This window comes from Stegastes partitus, unplaced genomic scaffold (assembly GCF_000690725.1).
Source record: "Stegastes partitus isolate 25-593 unplaced genomic scaffold, Stegastes_partitus-1.0.2 Scaffold1792, whole genome shotgun sequence".
Lineage (NCBI taxonomy): Eukaryota > Metazoa > Chordata > Actinopteri > Pomacentridae > Stegastes > Stegastes partitus.
In genome coordinates, this window is record NW_007579523.1 from 7,625 (window position 1) to 30,770 (window position 23,146).

The window sequence follows — 23,146 nt, forward strand, 5'->3', positions numbered from 1 at the left end:
GAAAGCCTTTTCTCCTCTCTGCTGCCGTTACTCATATCATAAAGGCAAAGCCGATGATTCATTCAGCCGCTTTTTCTTCGACGGCCGCATTAAACAGAATCCACACACTGGAAAGTTTCTTGTGAAAGGCGGCGATTTTATGAGCAAACCCGTGAATCAAACCCGAGTCAAGGTCTTCCACTCAGGTTGGGCGTGGGCGGAAACACAGAAAAGACGGAGGCCACGAGAAAGAATCAGACTCACGCTTTTCATCAGTGTCTCTCAGAACTTTTTTTTTTATTTCCCATGCATAGTTTGGACAAGAGTGTAGTGGAACTGAAATTAAAAAAAATATGGAAATAAAAAGTGTTGACATTCGTTGTGATTCTTCTCCATTAAAGACGTCAAAGGAATCATTGACAAAAACATGTTTAGACCAAAAAAAAAAAAAAAAGTTTAATGCGAAAGTCCTTCAAGGTCGAGCGATGATGCGTTATGGACGGGAAAAAGTGCCGCACAACATAAATACATGACAAAAAAAAAAAAAAAAAGGAGCTAAAACTAAAACATTCAGCACATTTTTATACAACACAGTGCAATGAAAAGGGGACGTTTAGGGGAGGATGTTTCAGCATTCAGTTCCTCAATTTGTGACTATTTGACGGGTCTGACTTCTTCTTCTTCTTCTCCTCTTCTAAGAACGGAGAGAAATGGACCAGCACGATTGTAAACAGTAGTAAATGAGCGGAAATGAAGCAAAAAAATCGGAATAAAGTCTAAAAATCCTCCATGTTTGCGTGCAGTCAAAGGAAATGGGGTCAAAAGTTGGCTTCGATAAATTAACCACTTGTGAAGAAGCTATTTTACATAATCTCAGGTTTTCGAAAGGCAGAGGAGCACTAAAGTACCTGAAAGTACAAAAACTTTTTAATCGCTACAGCTAAAGTCTGTATCTTTTAAAACAGTAATAATTTGCTTATTTCGAGCGTTTGCTAGGGTTTTAGTGAAATTAATTTTAGCATCTGAGTCCCATTTTTAGCCCAAAATTTGTACCCGCACAGCGACGACGCTACATGGCAGCAGAGCGCATTCACAGAATACGTAGACGCCGATTTTCTGTGCACGTATGGACGATGTACTTCGAAACGGATGAGAAATTAGTAGAATTTAAAACAACTCCGCTGTCCGTAACAGAGTCTGATATCGGCTGTACCGTTGTGGCAGACAGCAGCTACCAACAGGTGAACACAGTGGAGCATTTAGCTGCTTTCTCAGGAGGTGGTGGAGACCAAAACGGAGCTAAAATGAGTTCTAATGCTGCACTGCTGACAAGAAATGTAAAAGACTTTGGTTAGGGGGCTTCACTACCGACTCACAAATACTGATTTGAATGTTGGGTTCCCACGTCTACAATCCCTTCCAAATCTTCTCTACATGTCTTGGATGTAAACTGGTTGAGGAAGACGTCCTCGTTCTGGTTATTGTTGTATTACTACCGTTTCATATTGTAGGGGCTTGTTAGCGCATCTTGTTGCTGCCTGATTGTGTTCTCTCCACCTGTTGTAGCTGTCTGCTGCCACAAGGAGGCAAACATCTGTGGAACAACTGGAACTGTAGCTGCTCCTTATGCTTTTGTTGGTCCTTTTAAAGGCAGAACTTATAGAGTAGTAAACTAAAGGACTGACGTCGCAGAGCGTTACTGGTACTTCTGTTGCGTTACAAATCTGCAGTTGATCTGCGCCTAGCGTCTTTACCGATGGGTGATGCATTGTTGTCTCCTTGGAGGGCGGTACGCAAGCACACCTCTATCGCCTCTGTGCCGTTTGATTTTTCATAATCCTTCAGTCTGCATACGTGGACATGTATACTGACAATGAAACGGCCTTTAGAGGCTGAGTTGTGTCCTTATCAAGCCGGGTCTCTGATTTGTGAAACTTTGTGAAAGCTGGTTTTAGATTGGGTCCAAAATTTTGCCACCATAATGACCTCTAAACTCAGAGATTTAGTGTCTCGGGAAGGTAGAAATTCTGTTTTAGAAGCTTGATAAAATCCTGAGAATATGTGATGAACTCAGCATGCAGGTGCAGGTTTGGCTAAGGGCAGCGTTAAATTTCAGGCCTTTCAAAGAACATAAGGTGGTTGGTTTGCATTATTATTGTGAAAAGAAAAAAGCATTTCACAGTTGTGGCTAACACTGTAATGCAACAGCAGCTCGGGAACATGTGGCGTAAACTGTATGGGTGCATGAGTCAAACACGCAACAGCCATAAGAAATGATTACCTATGTTCTTACTCTACTGTACGAGGTCTCACACTAACGTGACTGTTCGCCGCTTTGCCTTCATTGCCGGATAGAAGCACAATCATTAAAAAAAAATCCCTTAGCATCGGTCGGAAGTGGCAGTTAGCAACAAACAAAGCTGTGTCCTTATGAGGTGAAGCAGCCGCGAACAAAAGACAGACGTGGATTTTGTGTAACCTGTTGCAAATCAGCGAGGTACAGGAGGAGATCAAGATAAAGCTGGTTTTCAGACCATCAATTAAAACCTACAATGAGCAGAACACAAAAATGCCAACGTGAGTTCAGTGTGATCCCAGTGATTACTGTGAGAAGATATTACATATCTACACTTAGAAAATTCACTTCAACACACCCAGATCCAAACAGTTCCTTCCAACAGTATGAAAAATATACAAATAAAAAATACAAATACTCTCAGACACTAGGTAGGTAGTTTTCTGTTGACATGAAATCAGTGAGGACTAAAAGATAAATATTTCACATTTTTTTTCTCCCTTGCGTTTTAAAGAGAAAATAAAAATTTTGTGTGTATGAAAGAAAAGAAAAAACAGTCCGTTTTTTTGAAATATTATCCTTCAGTAATTAGTAACATTGTGATGCCACGTGTTGTTGTTTTTTTGTTTTTTTCAGCTAAAAACGCTCCAGCTTCTCTAGTAAGCAAAAAAGAGCCAGTGTTGAAACCAAAAAGCATTATAGAATTCTTTTTTTCAGACATCATACACTATGCACAGATAATAAAAACATTAACAATGATCAAGTCTTTTTCCACGCCAGAGATTTCCTCCGTTTAGGTCTGAAACATCGAGGGCGCGGGAAAATCAGCATCGTCAGTCAGAATCTAATTACTGCCGTTATATACTCAGTTCAACAGGGAGGGGGGAGGGGAAGGTGTTGACATAGATCTTTTTTAACGTCCCTTAATGTGACATACTGAGGCCTGGGAGTGGTTCATGTAGGATCAGGGACTGGTGTACGAAGACAGAGTGATCTACGGGACGAGGGCACATCAGTGTGTGCAGGTAGCATCAGCTCGTAGTGTACTACAAACGTTGACCCATAGAAGGAGTATCAGTTACTGTATGTGAGTAACACCACCTGCTAATTCTGCTGCCGGGCATCAGGCCCTGCCAGGTGAGTAACAGTCATTCACTGTCATTCATGGTGACGCCAGCCGAGCGTCGTTTTCGGAGGACCATCTGAGCTTCTGGAAACTTTAGTGAAGGAAAACTTCCACTCAGATAAATGATGAAAAAACGGGAAGGAGGAAGCTCACTTGACATGTTCGGCACTGTGGGAAGAGCAGTAGTATTTCTTGTGAGCTATGAACGTGGAGAGGCTGCTGAACTTGATGTTGCACAGCCGACAGAAGCGGGAGTTACCGTTCTGGACGGGGGAGATCACCGGGGTTTTGGGGGCAGGCTGGGGGGTGGGATGGGAGGTCGGGGTCTGGGCGGACTTGTCGGGAAGGTGGGATGACTCCATCTTCACCCTCACGACCTCAGGCACAGGTGACAAAGTCAGAGAGGGAGCCCTGGGGGGGGACACTGGCAGAGGAGAGCCAGCTGAAGGTGATCCACCCCCAGCTGAGGGGCTGCCGTTTACCAGGGGGGAGACAGGGGATGTTGTGCCGCTCCTGGCCTGTCCGTTGATGCTGTCTCGGTGAACTCGAGAGACAAATCTGGCCTGGTTGGTCGGGGTGGTGGAGGTGGTTGCAGACGCTCCGTCCCTCGGACTCAGGCTGGGGCTGCGGCTGACTGCGCTGCCCGGCTGGGGGAGGGTCTCCTGGGGTGGCTGAATGGTTACGACCAGGCCGTGGGTGGTCTTGAAGTGCTCCATCAGGTCACAGGTGATGGGCCTGTTGGGGCAGTATGGACAGACCACCTGAGTTGACCCTGTGCCTTTAGCTCCAGCTGCTGGAGTGGCAGCAAGCACGGCGGTCGTATGCGAGGGAGATGTAGCGTCGGAGGCGGGTAAGGCAGAGGGGTTAGGGCTGGATGACGTGCCTTGAGCTTGGGCAACCCACTCAGCGGGTAGAGCTTTAGCCTCCACAGGGTGCAGAAGATCCGGTCGCTCCTGCTGAGGCCTGCTTTTAGGGGAGGTAGAGGCTGATCTCTTGAGCCTATGCAGCTGCTCCAGGGTGTGGGGCTGGAGGGTGGTGGCGGGGCAGTAGTAGGTTTTATGAGCAAGGTAGTTCTCGATGCTGTTGAAGCTGATGCTGCAGGCGGTGCACTTGTGGTAGTCGGTAAGAGGCAGAGCCGGGAGAAGGCTGCTGCTGCCTCCGTGCCGTGGGACTTCCCTCAGACGAGGCCTCTTGCTCAGGTCGATTGGACCGTCTCCTTCAGGGCTAGAACTGCCTGCACCACCAGGAGAAACTTCTTGCTTCACTGCCAAACCCAGAATGGAGGGAGATGGCGCCGAGGCGGTTGCAGCGGCAGCGGCGGCGGCAGCAGCAGCGTTGGCTAAGGCTTCAGTTCTGGCCATGTGAATCTCATACATCTTCTTCCTCTTGCGGGTGCGGATGGGCTGGGGCAGGAAGGCTGCTGCGTTGGTCGTCTTGGCCATGTGTACAGCTCTGTGGTTGGTCGGGTCGTGGCGTGAAGCGCAGTAGAATCGTTTGTGAACAGTGTAGTTGTCATGACGGCTGAAGCGGATGTTGCAGGCCTCGCAGAAGGTTCTGTTGGGATCGTCTTCAAGGTCCTCTGCAGAACCACTTGCAGGACTCTGGCTGCCTTCACTTGCTCTTCCTCCTCCACCTCCTCCTCCCACACTTCCACCTCCACCTTCCCCTTCTGAGGAGGATGATATTCCATCTCTGCCCACTGGGGTTTCTGTCTTCACTTCCACCACCCTTCTGGGTTCTGCTGCGCCACTTCCTGCAGGAGGCTCAGAGTCAGTTGGAGAGGCAGAGGCAGCTCTACTTAAAGCTCCACCCTGAGGGGATGTGGATGAGCCATGTGCCCCACTGGAAGGCACTGTGGCTGGGGCTGCATCTCTTGTTGAGCCTGAAGCTGAGGCTGCACTTTCTCCTTGGTGCCTGCTGGAGCAGTACAGCCTCTTATGTGCATAGAAGTTGTTGATGTTGTTGAAGGTGATATCACACTCAAAGCAGGTGGCTCCTTTGTGAGGTGGAGTGGCGGTGGCTGTCGGTGCAGTCGGCCCAGAGGGGAAGAAGGCCGCTGGGTTGTTCTGAGCAACTGTCTGGCCCTGCTTCAGCCGGCTGTGGACCATTTCTGACATTTTGGCCAGGATCTCTGAAGCCTGAGGCAAGATGGCTGCCTCAGGGTTAAACATGTACTGAGGCAAGAACATTGCTCCTCCTGGAACGACTGAGCCGGTTCCTCCCACATGGGCAGGGCTGGAACCAGGGGTTGGACTAGTCGGTTCTGCCTTCACAGTTGTGGTAGCTGGACTCTTCGGAGATGTTTGGCAGGAGGTGGTGGCAGCTGGCTCCTCCTTTGTCTTCCTCCTTGCTTCTAGATCCACTTCCTCTCCCCTAACCTCCTCCTCCTCGTCTCCATCCTCCTTAATCTCCATTTGCTGCTCCTCTGCATCCGACTCTGAATTAGGCTCCTCTTTGATCTTCAGGTCCATGCTTTGGGCGTCAGAAGGACTGTAGTCTCGAGGTGTGGCCGAGCCACCGTTTGCACCCGGGCTGGACGAGTCGGGTTTAGGGACACAGGCCAGGGGCTCCTTCTCCTGGGGAGACGGCTGGGGGTGGTCGATCGATGATGGGGTGCTTTGGCGAGGAGTGGGGCTCCTTTCAGCCGGGACCCTGACCTCCAGGTGGGTTCGTACATGCTGCTGAAGCTGCGACGGGGAGTCCGAGTTGTGTCCACAGACTTGACACTTGAGCACCACTCCAGAATCTCCTGGACTCAGACCTGATGAGGAGAGGGAACGTTAGTTGAGTATTACAGTTGCTTACATTTGAATTTAGAATAACATCTGTTGTCCAGTTACCTGCTTTGGATGTCATCAGCCTGTCAAATGGTCATTACCGTTTCGTTTCATTCCTCCACCTTCTAGTCTTTCACCACATTTAACGAATCATCGTTACTGCCTTATGTAGTAGTTGTGGAGCTGTGATTTTGCCCTTTAGGTTAAGTTTAGGCACCAGAACTACTTAGGCTTTGTGGTTTAAGTTAAAATACACCCTTTATGTTACATAGCTGCACTTTATGCGATTTATCAGTGTTACTTTTGGTTTATCAATCGGAATGGATGATACCGTGCCTCCAGGCCGACCAGAAGGTGGAGGAGAAGGAGGAGGTCCCTATCGGCCCTCTCGTACATCTATCGCTGTCTGTCACAAATTGTATAATGGTCTTTACAATCACTTTAAATTTAAAAAGCACTTCACAAAAACAGGATTGGATTCTGTTATAAGTACAGTGAAGTGGGTTACGTTGGTTACAGTATCTAGCGCAGCATTTCTGCTTAGATTCGGGTATCGCTTGTACTTGCAGAAAGCGTAACCAACTGCCCCTCAAGCAACTGCAATCGAGAAGAACCAGAACTGACGAGCAGAATCAGATTCGGGACCAGAAACAGTCGTGAAGGTCCGACTCACCGGTGGACAGCGGCAGCTTGGGAAGTCCTGGTCCCGGAGAGTAGACCTCGCTGCGAGATCCAGGCTGACAAACCATGTGGCTGGTGACCAGGTGGCTGTACAGGATGTCCCTGGTGGTGGAGACGAAGCCGCAGCCGTGACAAACACCGTTCAGGGTGTCCGTGTGCACCTTCAGGTGGCGCTCGCAGTTCGCTTTAGTGGTGAAGGCCGACAGACAGATGAGGCAGACGAACGGACGCTCACCTGTTGGACGGAGAGGGACAACAGGTGAGTTCATCCATCAGAGGACGGGTTATCATTGTCTCCATAAGTGCAGAATTAGCATTAAAATGTAGCCATAAGGGTATTCACTCTCACAATGTTCAAATATAATTTAAATGAGCCGTTGTATTTTTGATTGAAAGTCAATGAGCTGCAGACTTTCTCCACAGCTTCTAAAGTTTTCACTTTGCAAAATCATCCTTAATGATCGGAAACATGCAAATTATTCTCAGGATTTTTCAATTTCGTTGACTTATTTTGCGTTTCTTCCTATTTTCAAAGGCACAGTGAACCTCATTGTCAATATCTCTGCATGTTAAGTGCATACAGAGAAAATGAAATGCCATCTATCATAATCCCAGTGTACAAAAAAAAGAATATATAAAGAATACAAATTCAAAATACGAACACAGTGCAAATAAGTACAGGACATTTTGATGCATTTGTTGCATTTCACGTGACTAAAACCGATTTGATTATTGAGGAGAAAAAGTGCCGTGGTAGACGTTTGTGAGCTTTGATCGCCCTCTATTGGTGTTTTCACTTCACAGCAGCAAAATGTGAAGGAACATGATGAACATCTGGTGGTGGGTCAGTTGGTAGAGATGTCATCTAAACTTAAGTTTGCAGATTTGACACCCAATTCCCAGGAACTGGCCATTTTAGTTATATTTATTATCCGTGTCCTGACCCTGTTTGGTGTGTAAATACGTGAATAAATGTTGTTGCTCTCACCGCTGTGAGTTCGCATGTGGATCTCCAGAGAGCTGGCGCTGGGGCAGCTCTTGTTGCACTGTGGGAAGGGGCAGATGCGTTCGTTGGGGTAGGACTCCTTGGGTTTGTCCTGCGGGGGCGACGAGGCGGCGGCCGGCTGCTTCTGACGGCTGGCGCAGTAATACATGAGGTGGGCCTGGAGGTTCCTCTCGCTGCGGTACCAGATCCCACAGTCCTTGCACGGGAAAATGTCCTCTGATGGCCGGAGAGACAGAAGTTCAGAGTTAGTGGACTAAACAGAGACTCAACAAAGCAGTACGGGTTCGGCAGCTACATGAAAGTCATTATGGACCAATCATAGAGCTGTTTTATTCCATATACACTTGTGTAGTCATTGGGGAGCAGGATTCGTCTTTTGCAAGATGAGCTTTGTGATCTAAAAGCACCCACGACCCTGGATCAGGTGACACCTCCCTGCTGGCCCTGACGGACTTGACGTTGGGTTAAACATGGAGGTCTATGTAATGTTCCCGTCTGGTGTGATTGCTGAAAACTAATAAATTATTGACTCCATAAGCACATAATTAGCATTAAACTGTAGCCACAAGGGTTTTCCTTCTAACGACGTCAAAACGTAACTCCAATTATTAAAAATATCATAATATCACATTCCACTGCTACGAGTATCCACGGCAACAAAGGCTACGGGGACGATAATTATCATCCGTCTCATCGATGGAGTGATTGTTTCACTGCAGTGTGTCACGTGGAGGAAATAGTTTAGGATTCTGATCACAGCAGATGTGTGGAAGAAGTATTCAGATGCTTTACTCAAGTAAAAGTACTCCTACCACAGTGTGAAAATACTCCACTATGAGGACAAGTCCTGCTTTAAAACTGCATGTTGAAGTGTTGTCAGCAAGAAGTACTACAAGTATGTAAAGCAGAACGTTTCCTGTCAGTGTTTTAAGGTTGTATGTGATGTTTGTGGTGGTTTAAATGTTGAAGGTTCAGCTAATAACTGAGGTTTAACTACGTTAGATTCTGCCGGGTGGATTTTAAAAAGTCAGATTTCATTAAAATGAGCCTGTTTTCCACTTTGTGACATTTTGCAGCTCATTAATTAAAGTCGGAGGATTTTCTCGGGCTTAATCTTTAAGTATGCCAGAAAAAAAAAATCACTTTAAATATCATCTAATTTAGAGATACGTGGTTTTCACTGGAAGGAAGGAGGATGAAATGTGTAATCCCAAAAGTAACTGAAGCTGTGAGAGTAAAAATAGTCGAGTAAAAAGTAGATCATTTGCCTCGAGTACTTTGTACTAACCATTACGTGCAGTACTCCAGTAAATGTACTCAGTTACATTCCACCACTGGCTGCGCAGCTCCGAGTTAACGGAGACTTTAAGGAGCAGCAGCGGCTCCTCTGCTGGCTGGTGAAGAGCTACAGCGCCATCCTGTGGCCAGAGACGGCGTTACAACCTCAACACAGCTGATCAGTGACAGTGATGGCACCAGTTATAATTAGGATTTTAAAAAATAATTTGCATTTCTACTAAGTTCTTGGTGTTTTTAGGTCCTTTTATAAAACTTTAGCAGATATTTGCTTTGAGTCAAGCTGCTGTTATTTATACGTCACATTAAAAACAGCAGAAATGGAGTTTTCCAGTAATTTAAAAAAAAGCAAAATAAAACATCATGAATTCATCGGACTAATTCAAACCTTCAGGTTGAGATCTTATAATAATATTTATTATACAAAACTACACAGTCGACTTAAACTGTTCTGTCTATGGCTGAATTACCTGACTAAGTATCACAATAATATTTATTAAATATAATGACCTCAATAATGTAAATATTAAGGTCAGGACTTTGTCAGTTATTATGCAACTTTACAAAGCTGACCTAATGTTAAGAACCTATAATATTAGTTACTGTAATCATTTCTTTGACTAATTTAAATATTCAGGTTAAGACCCGAAGTATTATTCATGTAAATTGATCTGATTAATTTAAATATTATGTCAGGACCTTAAAATATTTTTTTTATAGCATAACTTAACCTGAATATTTTAAATATCTAAGTTAAGAACTTATACTATTCATCATTATATAAATTTATCTGACTTTTTTAAATGTTAGGGTCACAACCCAACAATAAAATCTAAATCTACCCTAAATGTTAAGACCACACAGTATTATTTATCATATAAATCTAACTGGCTAATCTAAATATTACATTTAAGACTCTCAATATTATTTTTCATATGAATTTAAGAGCCCACAATAGTGTTCAATCTAAATATCTAATATCTATCTAAATATAATCTAAATATGACCATTAAAAACCTGCAATGTTATTTATTATGTAAATTCACAGAACTAATTTAAATATTAACAGTAAAACCAACAATATCATACCTAAAAATAAAAAAACTAAATCCAAACATTCCCTGTGGTGAAGCCTATTCATGACAATAACTCCAATTCTAACTGATAACTTTGCTAAATTAGAACCAACCTGACCTGTATGATTATGACCAATACATTAATCCCAAACAGCTAGACTATATATTGATTTTAAGGACAACATATTTGTTCATTAACCGTGCAGCCGTAACAAACTGTACTGTAAAATCACACATTAAAAACGTATTTTCTTGCTGTAACTAAAACAACACTCACTGTTGACGACGGCTGTGGCCAAGATGGCCGCCATGCCGGCCTGCTGCGGGAGCAGCTGGATGTCGGAGCGCAGCGCCGCCGGATACAGAGGCTCCTCCTTCACCGCCGGCGGCTTCTGGGCCACGAGGCTGAGCGGAGGAGAGAGTCTGGAGGAGGAGGAGGAGGCCGGAGGAGGCGACAGGGAGGCCACGAGTCGCTCGCCGGCCGCCAGCTCTCTGCTCACCTTACAGAACAGCTGCTCGCCTGGAAACGAGTTGGGTGTTCGTTAACAACCGTAACCGCTACATAACGAAGGCCTTTATTCCTTATTAAAAACATGCAACACAAAAGGCATGTTGTGTTTTCAAAAATCACCAAAATTACACCATGAATCAGAACAAGAAACTTTACTTTCATCTGTCCAACAGTCCTTGAACGCATCATGTGATCAATCAGGAGAATTAATCAAATCTGAGCTGAAAATCGTCACATTTCATCAAAATATTTTTTTTCTACGTCTTGTTAAAAGAAAATCACCAAAAATAAACCATTTAATTTTGTACAAAACCAAACACTCTGCGCTCCAAAGCTGTTGTTTTTTTTCAGGTTGAACTGCAGCCAGTGTTTCCTCAGAGCAGAGAGGAAACCCAAACCTACTGGATCAATAAATAAAAGCAGCACAGCTCAGAACCAGAGAACAGAGGAGCAGGTTGTTGGACAATACAGTCAGCTGATGGTGAAACATCTTTATAGAGTTTGTAGAAGCTGTAAACATGTAAACAGTCGATGTACATTCAGGTTAGTCTGAAGCTCCTCCGTGTGGACAGGTGAACTCACCTTGGCTGTAGATGCTGCAGTTGGCTGCCGAGGCGTCGGAGGTCAGAGGGAGGCGACCGATCCAGCAGTCTGGATCTTCACACACCAGAGTCAACCTGGAGTTCTGCAACACACACACAGGGAAACTTTCAGCACTTTTACTTTCACTTTTCTTCCTGTCCAGTGAGTTTCACAGAACATCTGTAGACGAACCGCTGCCGATCAGTCACAGCGATCAGCTCCGACATTTGGTTTGTTTCTGATAAATGAACGTAATCAATAAAGGTGAATCGCAAAATACATGATGTCAGCACTTTCTTGTGCTAAAATCATATTTTTAAAATGCACTGTTAGCATTAAATGGAGCAGAAGTTACCACAAGTGCATTACAAAGCAATGCAAAAAATAACTGTAGAATAACAACAGATTTAAAAACTTAGAATTAAAATAAATAAATAAATCAGTAAAATGATAAAAATGTAATAAAAAAAACAATAAAATACAATTAGTTTTAAAAAATGCATTAAAAAGTGTATAAAGACAGAAATAAAACAGAGTGGATCATAAAAATGATTTAATGAAAATATAAATGTGATGAATTTACACCAAAACACGAGCAAAATAACTGAAATGTAAATAAAGAAAACTTTATTAACTGTAATCACTGAGGCAGAGATGATATCCTCACACAGACGTTTATAATCCACTTCACAGGACAACTATTGTGATATTTTATTTATATATATTCTTATAATTAAGTGAACAATCAGCCCCAAAAAACCGTCTTGTTCCTAAATTCCAACACTTGACTTTAAAAACGCTTCATCTTCATCCATAACTTGTGTCTGACAAACAACAGACGACGTATCTGATGATGAACGCGCTGCAGGTTCATATGAATGTCTTGTTACAGGCAGTAAACTCCTGAACCGTCGCTCTCCTCTACGACCTAAAACATCCCATTGTCTCTGTCAAGTGCTCGCCGTCTTCTTTAACCGTCCTGCGCTGCAGTTTGCACACCAGCAGATAATTAATTGCTGTCAATTGGGAACACAGAGTCCGTCAGACGTCAGCGTCCAGCTCGAGGCCGCCGGTAAACAGGCGTTTATGAAAAGGCCGCCGGCGAGCAGCCGACGATTACAGCCAGCAGGAGGAAATGAGGAAATGAGGGGAAGCACGGGCCGAACAAAGAGGCTCAGAAAATAAAGGAGAGGAGAGAGGGGGAATAAAAAGAGGGAGAGAGACCTGGGGAGGGAAAAAAAAAGAGGAGAAAGAAGATCTGATGAGGTCGGCGGCCGCTATTCACTGGGCTGCCACAATGAGATCCACAGTGGATACAGCGGACAAAGAGCGGAGAGTCAACATGCAGTCTGGAGGTATGAGGCCCAGAGCACATGCAACACACACACACACACACACACACACACACACACAACAGGAGTGTGTGTCTGTGCGCTACATGTGCTTTCTGTCTCATACAACACACACCTGTGTGTCCTCAGCACAATCCCGTCTTTGTTCATGCGAGCATTCCTGCTGACAGTCGCTCCCAGGATGTCGGCCGATCCCACGTCTCACAAACACACCGACTCGCCCTGAAGGCCGCCTCGTAAATGTCGTCATCCGCCTAAACCTGCGACGGTTTGCACATGCCGGCAAAACAAGTGGTGCTTAAACAAAATGTCTGGTATCAGGAGAGGTTCTAGGAGGAAGTTCTCCATCATCCACACCGTTATAGTTCCTCATGAACAGAGTTGTAACTGATGTAGTCGCTGCAGGTCTTCACTCATACCTGCTTCTCCATCGATTGTACTAAAGAAGTTGTAAATTCTCCAGATATCACCTGTTTGTCCGACAGTAGAACGACACTAAGATGCAGAACGGACGAGCAAGAAGACAAACCAAGACGGAGTAGGAAGCTCTAAATCCTCCAGACATCCTGAGTTGTGCTTTTCGTCCTACGAGGTGGCAGAAAAGCTCCTGGACTGGTGTCACAAAAGATATATTTCAAAACCTAACTACCAGTTTTCTCCTCTGAAGTAATCGTCCTGGAGTCTAACCACTTCCCAGCCTTCTCTTCCTTCACGCCACCATGGAAGGATCCTTTCAGCTCCGTCCTCACAGCCATCTTGATGTCTCCACGTCTTCTTAACGGGTCCCCTTGATGACCCCCTTGAGCTTGAGGAAGAGGAAACAATCCCACGGAGCCAGGTAGGGTGAGCAGGGAGGTTGCTCCAGCACGGAGATGTTCTTCTCAGCCAGGAGCTGTGGGATGCTCAGGGCGTTGTGAGCAGGTTGTCATGGTGAAGCAGCCACGAACGCTGCAGGATCTTTTTGTAGACGAGCTGGTTGATCGTCTGAAGGGGAAACTCCTAGTTTCTGGTTTGGGTTTGAAATATATCTTCTGTGAAACCAGTCCTGGAACTTTTCTGACACACCTCGTAGAGCAGAACGACACTGAGGTGCAGCCGGACCGGTATGATCTACAGAAGAGACTGGAAAAGGAAGACAAACCCAGACTCAGCAGGAAGCCCTGAACTCTCCAGACATCCTGTGTTGTGCTTTTTCCACCACAGCAGGATGATACTGTGGTGCGGCTGTACCGCTACGTTCTACAGAACGGTCTGGAAAAGCGAGACGAACCAGTCCAGACACAATGGGAAGCTCTAAATACTCCAGATATCCCGAGCCATGGCTTTTCTCCTGCAGTAGGATGATACTGAGGTGCAGCCAGACGGTTACGTTCCAGAGAATGGACGAGCAAAGGAAGACAAACGGAGCTCAGACATAACAGGAAGCTCTAAACTCTCCAGATATCCTGTTTGTAAGTTAATATTTGTAACGTAACGGAGCCAATTTTACAGTAACGACCAAGCATCTGTGCTCACAAACGGCTCCATCAACATATGGGGAAAAAACTTGACTGTATTTCATTCATTATTGATTGTTAGTGTTGCTGATTTTTAATCAATAAATTCTTCAAAGTCTGCACCTCTACCCACAACATGAAGACATTCAGCTTGAAGTGACAGAAGAGGAAAGAAAGCAGAAAATATTCATGCAATCACAGAATTTAGACCTTTTTTTTCTTGAGAAACTACCCAGTTATCAAAAACAGTAATAAATGTAATAGTTGATCACTAACTGATCGATAGTTGCAGATTTATTACTTATACTATAAAATACGACGTTTTAAAGGGAATAAAACTCTCTAATTAACTGATGCAGTACCGCTGATTGTCCACCAAGAGGAGGCATTTCCTCAGCTGATGATCCTCCTGGACACTGGATGAGGGTCAAAGTTGACGCTCTGCTGCTTCCTGTTCATTCAGGGCTTTTTCCAGCTTCATGCTGCATCACATCACTTTTATGAGCAGAAATTTAAGCTTTAAACTGTTCACTGCTCTAAAGTGTTGCAGTCTGGCCTCCACACCGACAAAACCAACATCTAAAACAAAGATTGTTTCCTCGTCTGGTCATAAAAAACTAAAATATTCCGTTTGTATTGTCAGTAACGCTGCATTTAAAGACGAAGTGACGAGTCTGTAAAACTGGCTTCCTGAGAGGAGTCAGAGTGTGCTTCATATAAACTGTCACGTTTCATGCATTTGGCCGGAAAAAAAAAAGGATGACGCAGCCTGATAAGTGTCCTCATTGCTCATGTATCTGACCTCCATTCTCTCCATCTGTAATAAACGGCCAAAAAAAAAACCTGCTTCCCCTCCTGCTCACTTCTTCTCTAAACGCTCTTCATTAGAGAACCACTGCAGATGTGACTGTGTGCAGGTTCATAAAACATACAGCGTGTTGAGGAATCTGATCGGGTTATTGTTAAACAGTCTATTGTGGGCTGTGTGGAGACGTAGGGAAAGTTATGGAGCAGAACAAAAAGAAATGTGGACGACATGTTGTGCTATTCCAGGATGTCGTGGGTCATCGTGGTGATATTTAACCCTCCAGACCCCAAAACATGCAGGACGGTCTGAAAAAACATGTTTTCTTTTGCAATAAATCACCAAAAGTGAACCATTTATAAGATAGAAATGTAAAATAAAATAAAAAATAGGGTGACCGAACGTCCTGTTTTCACGTCCTGTCCTGGTGGTTTTTCATAAAGTGGTGAAAATATCCTGGTTTGAAATGTATTGAAATGATAAAGCATCTTGGAGTAAACTCTGAGCATCTCATCACCGGGCTCAGTGTCCTGGATTTCGGTAATCAAAATGCGGTCACCCTAAAAAAAACTGCATTTTTCAACTTTCCGACGTCACTTGAACTAATCGTGTGTCATAAACAGTTCTGAATTAACCAAATCTGGGAGTAAAAATGGGATATTTAATCAAAATATCCTATGTTGGAATAAAAAGAAGTGCCAAATATGAACAGATTCTGTAAAAAAACAAAAATTTTTGCACTCCTCAACGCAACTGAGAAGTTCTGACTGACTCAGCTGGAATCAACAGTGACGTGACGAAGCTTCAGAGAGCTTTCAGGTTGAACTGCAGGTAGAAAAATAAAACCTACTGGATCAATAAATAAATGCAGTGTGGCAAGTTGTTGGAAGATACATCCAGCTGATGGTGAAACATCTTTCTATGGGTGATGTAGAGAGAAAACATTTGTACAGATTGTAAACCGTCATTGTTTCCAGTGCTGGTAACACATGTGGGCAATTCAGATCAGATAAACTTTGTTTTTTACTTTTTTATGATTTACGGCATTTCAACAGCATCATCCTGACAGAGCACATTTCTGAGTTCTGTCTCCTCCTTCATCCTGCCTCCATAGAGGTGCAGGACTTTATATTGCAGAGAAAAATGAGCCACAGTGATGAAAAACTCAGAAGAAATGCTTAGAAGCTGTTTGGAGTTCAGAAGGTTAGTGGAGACTGAAAGAAACCAAAGTGGGATAAACTGAAAAAGTTTACGGTTGTGACGGAGTGTAAGTCTGAAGAGTTTGTGCCGTTAAACAGAGAATTCAGATTGTTGTTGTTGGTCCTCAAAGCCTCCACAAATTAGCTTATAAAAAATGTAACGTATGCTTTTCTTTTACGATCTCTGGTCTCACATCAGCAGCTGATCGATTCCTCTACATCTACGGATATTCTAAAGATTAAAAAGTCGTTCTTCGTGTCTGTCGTCTCGTCAGTTAGTTCAGAATCCAGCTGCTGGACTTTTACCTAAAACAAACGACCACATCTGACCACGTTCTGCATCGCTGCACTGGAATCTGTTTAAGGATTGATTTTAGATTTTTTAGGGATTGTCGCGGCTCCAGAATATATTTCGGAGCTGCTCTCCTCTTATCAACTCCTGCACTGGGTCAGACTGAAGACCGGAGGCCACCACCTGAACTCCATCACGGCTTCTTCTCACCTTCAGAACTGACTTCTCATCACTGTGGGCTCATTTTTCACTGCAGTATAAAGTCCTGCTCCTCTACGGAAACAGAAGTGATGCAGGTTTAACGCCGTAGACAATAACAACGATGTTCCACCATCAGCTGGATGTATCTCCAACAACCTGCTCCTCTGTTCTCTGGTTCTGATCCGTGCTGCATTCATTTACTGATCCAGTAGGTTGGATTTTCCTCTCAGGCTCTCGTCGTCTCCTCTCTACACTGACTGCAGTTCAACCCGAAAAATTTGTGTCACGTGACTGTTGATCACACCCGAGTCAGTCGCGATTGGTTTTTATTTATTTATTTTTATTTAACAGAATCTGATTAGTGCAAATGGTTTATTTATAGTTTAAACAAGACATGCAGAATAAAGTTATTTTGATTAAATTTCCAGATTTTAAGCTTCGATTCGGACACTTTTTCTGACAAAACTGCATTTGACAGATGAGTAGTTCACAGACTGTAAGAAGATTAAAAATTCAGCAAGTCTTTCTATGATAAATGATATAATGGAAACACTGGCTGCAGTTCAACCTGGAAACGTGGCTTCTCGGTTGTGTTGAGGATCTTAATTCTTTATTAATTTTTTGCAGAATCTGATGTTTATTTTGGCAAAATGTTGAATGTTACATGTAGAATAAAGTGATTTTGATGAACTGGCGTGATTTAAGGCTTATAGTTGGTTGTATTTCCTGATGAGCTGCATTTTAAACACACATATGATCCATTCAAAGACTGTGGGAAAATTGAAAATCTCTGTTTATAAAGCGTCTGCAGAAGTAGCAGCAGCAATAGAAGATGGCTCACATTTCCAACTTGCTGGCGTATTTTAGGATAAAGATGGTTTAAACATTATATTATGTCATTTATTCATATTACTCCTGTGTTATCTTTCCTACTTATTTACAGTTTTCTGTTATTAAAGCACTTTGTGGCTCCGATTTAAACCCTGACGTACAAACAAAACGTACTGTTCTTGACTCCACAAGGTGAAAACTTTGAGTCCCTCCGTCTGTATAATACGATCACACGGCTCCCACTTGAGACTTGAAACACCTGAAGAAGATGGACGCCGTCTGCGAGGGAGAGACGAGAGGCGAAGGACAGAAGGAAGGAAGCCTCTCAGTCTGTTGTACGTCGAAGATTGAGGCAGCAGCGGCGGCGTATTGTATTTCATGGGGAACTAGCGCTGATGTGGAGATACGGCTGCTTTTGTTTTAATTTGTAACCCAATGCTGGAGCCGTCTGAGCTGTAAGTACTGCTAATTTGTTTCAGACTAATTCATCATGGCCACGGCTTTGGAATTCACCATGATAGGGCAACGGGGAGAGCTCAGTAACACACACACACTTATATACAAAGCCAAGGAAGACGAGGAAACACTCGCTCACACGGGCTCCATCCTCAAAGATCTAAACAATACGTTAAACCTGAGTGCGACGCGCTTCCATCTTCTCCTGTTGAGGAATTAATAAGACTTCTTTCTGACCTCAACATGCTTTAGTAACGGTGAAATCTTGTGTTTTTGTGCAATAATGTGCTACTCTATTCAGTCCTAATGGTGTAATTGTTCTACTAACTTATTGTTTTGTTGCTAATTTGTGAGTCTACAGCTTTTGCTTTCTTGCTGTTATATTGCAAAAGAGGCCTCGACCTCAATAACTGTAATAGTAAAGTGGGTTAAATGGTTTTAAAATGCTGCAGGAATATTTTAAAAAGTAAATTGGGCTCGTTTGCTTTAGCAGCTTCACGCTGAATTAACTGGGCGTCGTCACAAGGTGGCGCTGTGGGCAACATTAGCGATAATAAAAAGAGTAGAAGAAGACAGAAACCAAACCAGCTGTTTGCCAACTGTTAAGAAAAAACCTGGAAAAAAAAAAACAACAACGAAAACAAACAAAACTTTGATCATTTATGGGAAAAATACGGAGAGAAGTCTTCAGGAATCATGTTTAATCTAGAAAACTAGAATTATTCTTTCATGTCGGCTGGTATCGGACGATAAAGGTTCACGAAAACACAACTTCGTTCAAATAATGTGTCCAAAAAATACCTGCGGCAGACATAAAACAGTTTTTTTAAACAAAAATTTTGCTGTTTTTCTATTAACTTATTCTAATGCGATACTTCACAATACGTCAGAAACCACCTGAGTTTAAATCAGCACTGAACACACTGTAATTTCTCTTTATTTACGTGTGTGACCATGTAAATAATTTCAGGTGTTTTCCGTCCTGAAAAAATGACTAATTTCTCGCGGAAAATTACGAAACCGAAATTTGCAAACTACTCGCCCTACTTTCCAGATTTGTCTCGCTGCGAGTTCGTCCTCTTCCTCTAAATTAAATTAAACGAGATCCACCATTTTGACACAGTTAGGCAGACTTATCGCTCAAATGGTGCTAAATGTGTTTAAATGTGTCGTTACAGGAGCACTGGGAGCCGAGTGTCGCTGCACCAGCAGACTGCATCTCCAAACATCCACAGAACTTTTCAAACTGTAAAGCATCATGTGTTTTTCAGTAATAAAGCAGGTAAAGAGGTTCTAGGAGACCCCAACAGACTCGGTTATGAGCTGGTGTCTGTGCAGAACATTTGCCGTTCAGACAGGACTGCAGGAAGACGAGTATTTTCGGGGGCCGCCTGTGGTCTCATCGGGATTCAGGAACCAGCGCCGGAGCTACAGTAGCATGCAAACACATGCAGGCCGAAGCCTCAGATCGCTCGGAGATCTATCAGTCGTCCTGAATTTAAAGGAGAGGCTCATCGATTGTCGGGTTTTACTCGGAGGGGGAACAAACTCGCAGAACTAAACCGCGACGGAAACCAACGGCGGCAGTCGCAGATAATCTACGGTGTCAACCTGCAACACGGAGAACACGCCACTTAACACACTTTACAGTCGCGCGCACAACAACACAAACACAGATAATGAGTGGCGGCGGCGCTGGGCCAGGCTGTGAGTGTGTAATTAACCAGGCCAGCGGAGGACGCCGATGCCAGAGATGTGGGCCGAGTTAAGGAGGACCGAGAGGCCGCCGGATGGTATCGACGGCGCTTTTTTCACTTCTGCTGGTCCGACGCCGATCTCGGCGGCTCAAACGGGCCAAGCAGCCGGCCGGAGGACGTGTCCGGACCCACAAAGACTGTGAAGTCCTCTGAAAGGTGAGGACTGAATTTAAAAAGGCCAGCACCGTATACTGTTTGACTAGAATCAAACTTTACTGTCCAACAAGGTGTAAAACTGTCCTCGGCTCACCAACGCAGAAGATCAGCACGACACACATGGTGTAGGCAGCCGACCGTAGGACGACAACATAGAACAAAACAATAGAATAGCAGCTCAGGTTCAGGTTACATGTGGGTTGGTCCCTTTGTTGAACTGAGAAGGCCAATGGGATGCGTTTGGGATGGAAGACTTCTAAAGACACCAGAGGGCTTCTGTAGCGCCTCCCAGACTTCAGGAGTTCAAACCTGTTCAGCAGACGATGGGAGCTATGATCTCCTGGCTTCTCCTCGTCCGTTCAGTCCATGTTTGTGTCAGAGACTTTTGGGGTTTCCCAGTATTTTTACTTCCCACCGTGACAATCCTGTTTCATTTGTTTTTGCGCTTACAGCTGAGGCGACCAAACCAAGCTGAGAGGTGAAGCGTCAGGACTCTCTATGTGTGCAGTGGACCATACAGGTGTAATAAGTTTTGTTTTCAGACACATTCCTCTTTTTATTTCTATTCATACACATCAGGTCCAGTGATTACAAACTGAGTCCCAGTTAGCCAACAGTGAAACCAGTTCTGCCCAAACAGTGGGACGTCCTGCCCAGTGACACCATCAACCAGCTGGTGGACGTTGTGCCAAAAAATAAAATTAAAAACTAATGTTGAATTCCGTTGATTATTTATTTTACAAAACATTTTGAAACCTGGACTAAACACGTACAACATTTATCCAAGCGTCCACATCTGTTACCGGGTCTGTACATAAACAGGTCATTTCCATTTTTACAACCTCTTTCCTTCTACATATAAACCATAGAAAGATGTTCCACCATCAGCTGGATATATCGTCCAACAACCGGCTCCTCTGTTCACTGTTTCTGAGCCGTGCTGCATTTATTTATTGCTCCAGTCGGTTGGGTTTCCCTCTCTATTCAAACACTGCCTGCAGTTCAACCTGAAAACTCTTATTTTTGTCGTCCCAGTTGTGCCGAGCAGCTTCAGAATTGTTTGTTTTCTACACATTCTGGTGCAAAACGCTGGTAAATAGTGTCATTGTGGTGATTTCCTTTACAGATAAAATGCTCTTCGATGCCCTTCGGTGTTCAGAGAGTTAAACTAGTTTTGATCGTTTGATGATTGAAGGTTTTTAACAGGAACTCCGACTCGTCACCTGCAGGGTCTCCACTGATGATAACAGATGGTTGATAGAAGAATTACCGACATCATCGTCATCAGTCAGTAAATCAAGTCTGGAAATGAAGGAAACTCTTTGATCTTGTACGACGTGAAGAAACGCTTTGAGCAACGCGACAAATTAACTCTCTGTTGGAGGAAAGTTTATCAGGAGGATTGTCATGAGTGAGTGAAGCAGAAGCTCGAGAAGGAACTCATTTAAATGTGAAAATCAACCAACACCAGTTGATTTAACTTGATGAATCTTTTAGTTCAGCTCCCCGACAGCCGTCTGCAAGTTTGAAAGGCGTTGAGCTCAAGAAAACAGGCAAAAACAGTAAATAACATCAGTGTTTTTCATTTGATGACAATAATCACAATAATACTGATTATTAATAATTAATAACAATACTAAAGCGCTTTTCAAGATACTCAAAGAGGCTTTACAAAGTAGGTAACAACAAAACTAACTAAATAAATAAATAAATAAAATATGACTGTAAAACTACGCTCCTTTTATTGCAAAAAATACTATTAGTTTACAGACATTTAAAGTTATTAAAAAGAAAAATTATGTTAGAAAGGCTTGAGAAATGGGAAAAACATCTATACTTTATATTTATTAATTTTAATTTATATCTATCATTTATTATAAATTTATGTTCAGTTGTATTTAGATCAGGTAAAATCTGGTTATTTTAAAGATAGTTTCTATTATTTAAAAATAAAAATTGTGCATAATAATGACTGAAAATTATAAATATTATTTTTACTTATTGTACAGATTTAGCCTGTTTTGTTCAAATACGGATCATTTCTAATAAAATCACTGTAAAAAAAAAAACAGACAAAAAAAACGTACAAGTGTTCATCGTGTGTATGGGCGTGTGTATAGTGTTCATTTATGCATGTATGCAGTCGTGTTTATTTACTGGGTTTTTTTTATTATTATTCTTTTGTATGGAAATTTCCTTCCTGCTTGCTTTTCTGTATATTTTTGTATAATGATTTATTTTGCTACTGGGATAAAACAATTTCCTGTGTCTAATGTCCAAGTTAATAATCTGTGTTACTATAGTGGGTATTTAAATACTGCACTGGACATAAAAATATATAAAAATCTAATTACTGTACATTTACTTGCTGTTATTTTCACCAGTTTCTGAGTCACAGTTCTCTTTCATTCTTAAATATTATTTTTCCGGGATGTTTGCTGTGAGATTCTCAACATTCTTTTTTATTTTTACTTTGTGCCGTCAGTCAGTCAGTTTAAGAGAAGGCCTCATGTCGGTGATAGCGCCTCCTAGTGGTGAACACACTGTCTTCTGTCCTACTTCAGTAGAGTCCCTGAAGCTGTTGGTATTGACAGAATATCAATGATAGTATTGATCAGTGCTTCCTGCTGCTGCTGCTGCTGCTGCTGCTGCCTGGACGTCTACTAATAATAATAATGATAAAGCCCGTCCTCCCCCTCCTGCCCCTCCTGCCCCCCCTCCTGCCCCAGCCCCTCCACCTATCGGGCGGCTGTCAGCCGGAGCTCCATCTCGGTGGAGAGCGCTGCCTTAAGCCCCCTCAGCCGGAGGAGAGTCTTTGAGCTGCCGTCTAAGCCCCTCGCCCGGACCCCGGTCCCCTCATGAATATTAACGAGCCCCGAGCCCGGCTTTAATCTGCCTGATCCCTTCGCTGCTGCCGCCGCCACGATAGCGAATCTAATTATTTGGTCTGATATTAGCCCCCCCGTCCTCCCCCACCGCCCTGTCCTCGCTGGGAGTCGACTGAACTCCACATCCACCTTCTTCCACCAAAGTCGGTTCACATCCTCACACCTTCCTCCCCCGTCCTCCCCCGTCCTCCCCCTCCAGCGACGCCCTCCTCCTTATCAGCCACCAAAAACGCCCTCCTCCTCCTCCGCCGATAAAACTTGAATGCAAATGATGCCGAGCTGATTTCATTTCTTCATTTTCTTCGGGATCAGAATGGATCCTCACCCTCCCTCCCCCGCTGCCTCCCCCGTCCTCCCTCTGAGGAGCCACACAGCAGCATGAT

At 43.7% G+C, this 23,146-nt stretch overlaps 1 protein-coding gene across 1 annotated transcript in view; it reads right to left on the bottom strand.

Moving 5' to 3' along the window:
* Positions 1-251: 251 nt before the first annotated feature.
* zfpm1 (zinc finger protein, FOG family member 1) overlaps positions 252-23,146 on the bottom strand; it is a gene marked incomplete at its 5' end in the record, with an annotated part of 83,852 nt that continues 60,957 nt past the window's right edge. The window contains 5 exons of the mRNA XM_008302305.1: positions 252-6,162; positions 6,852-7,094; positions 7,848-8,081; positions 10,515-10,757; positions 11,331-11,433. Coding sequence (XP_008300527.1) covers positions 3,551-6,162; positions 6,852-7,094; positions 7,848-8,081; positions 10,515-10,757; positions 11,331-11,433 — 3,435 coding nt within the window. The remainder of the gene's footprint in view (positions 6,163-6,851; positions 7,095-7,847; positions 8,082-10,514; positions 10,758-11,330; positions 11,434-23,146) is intronic.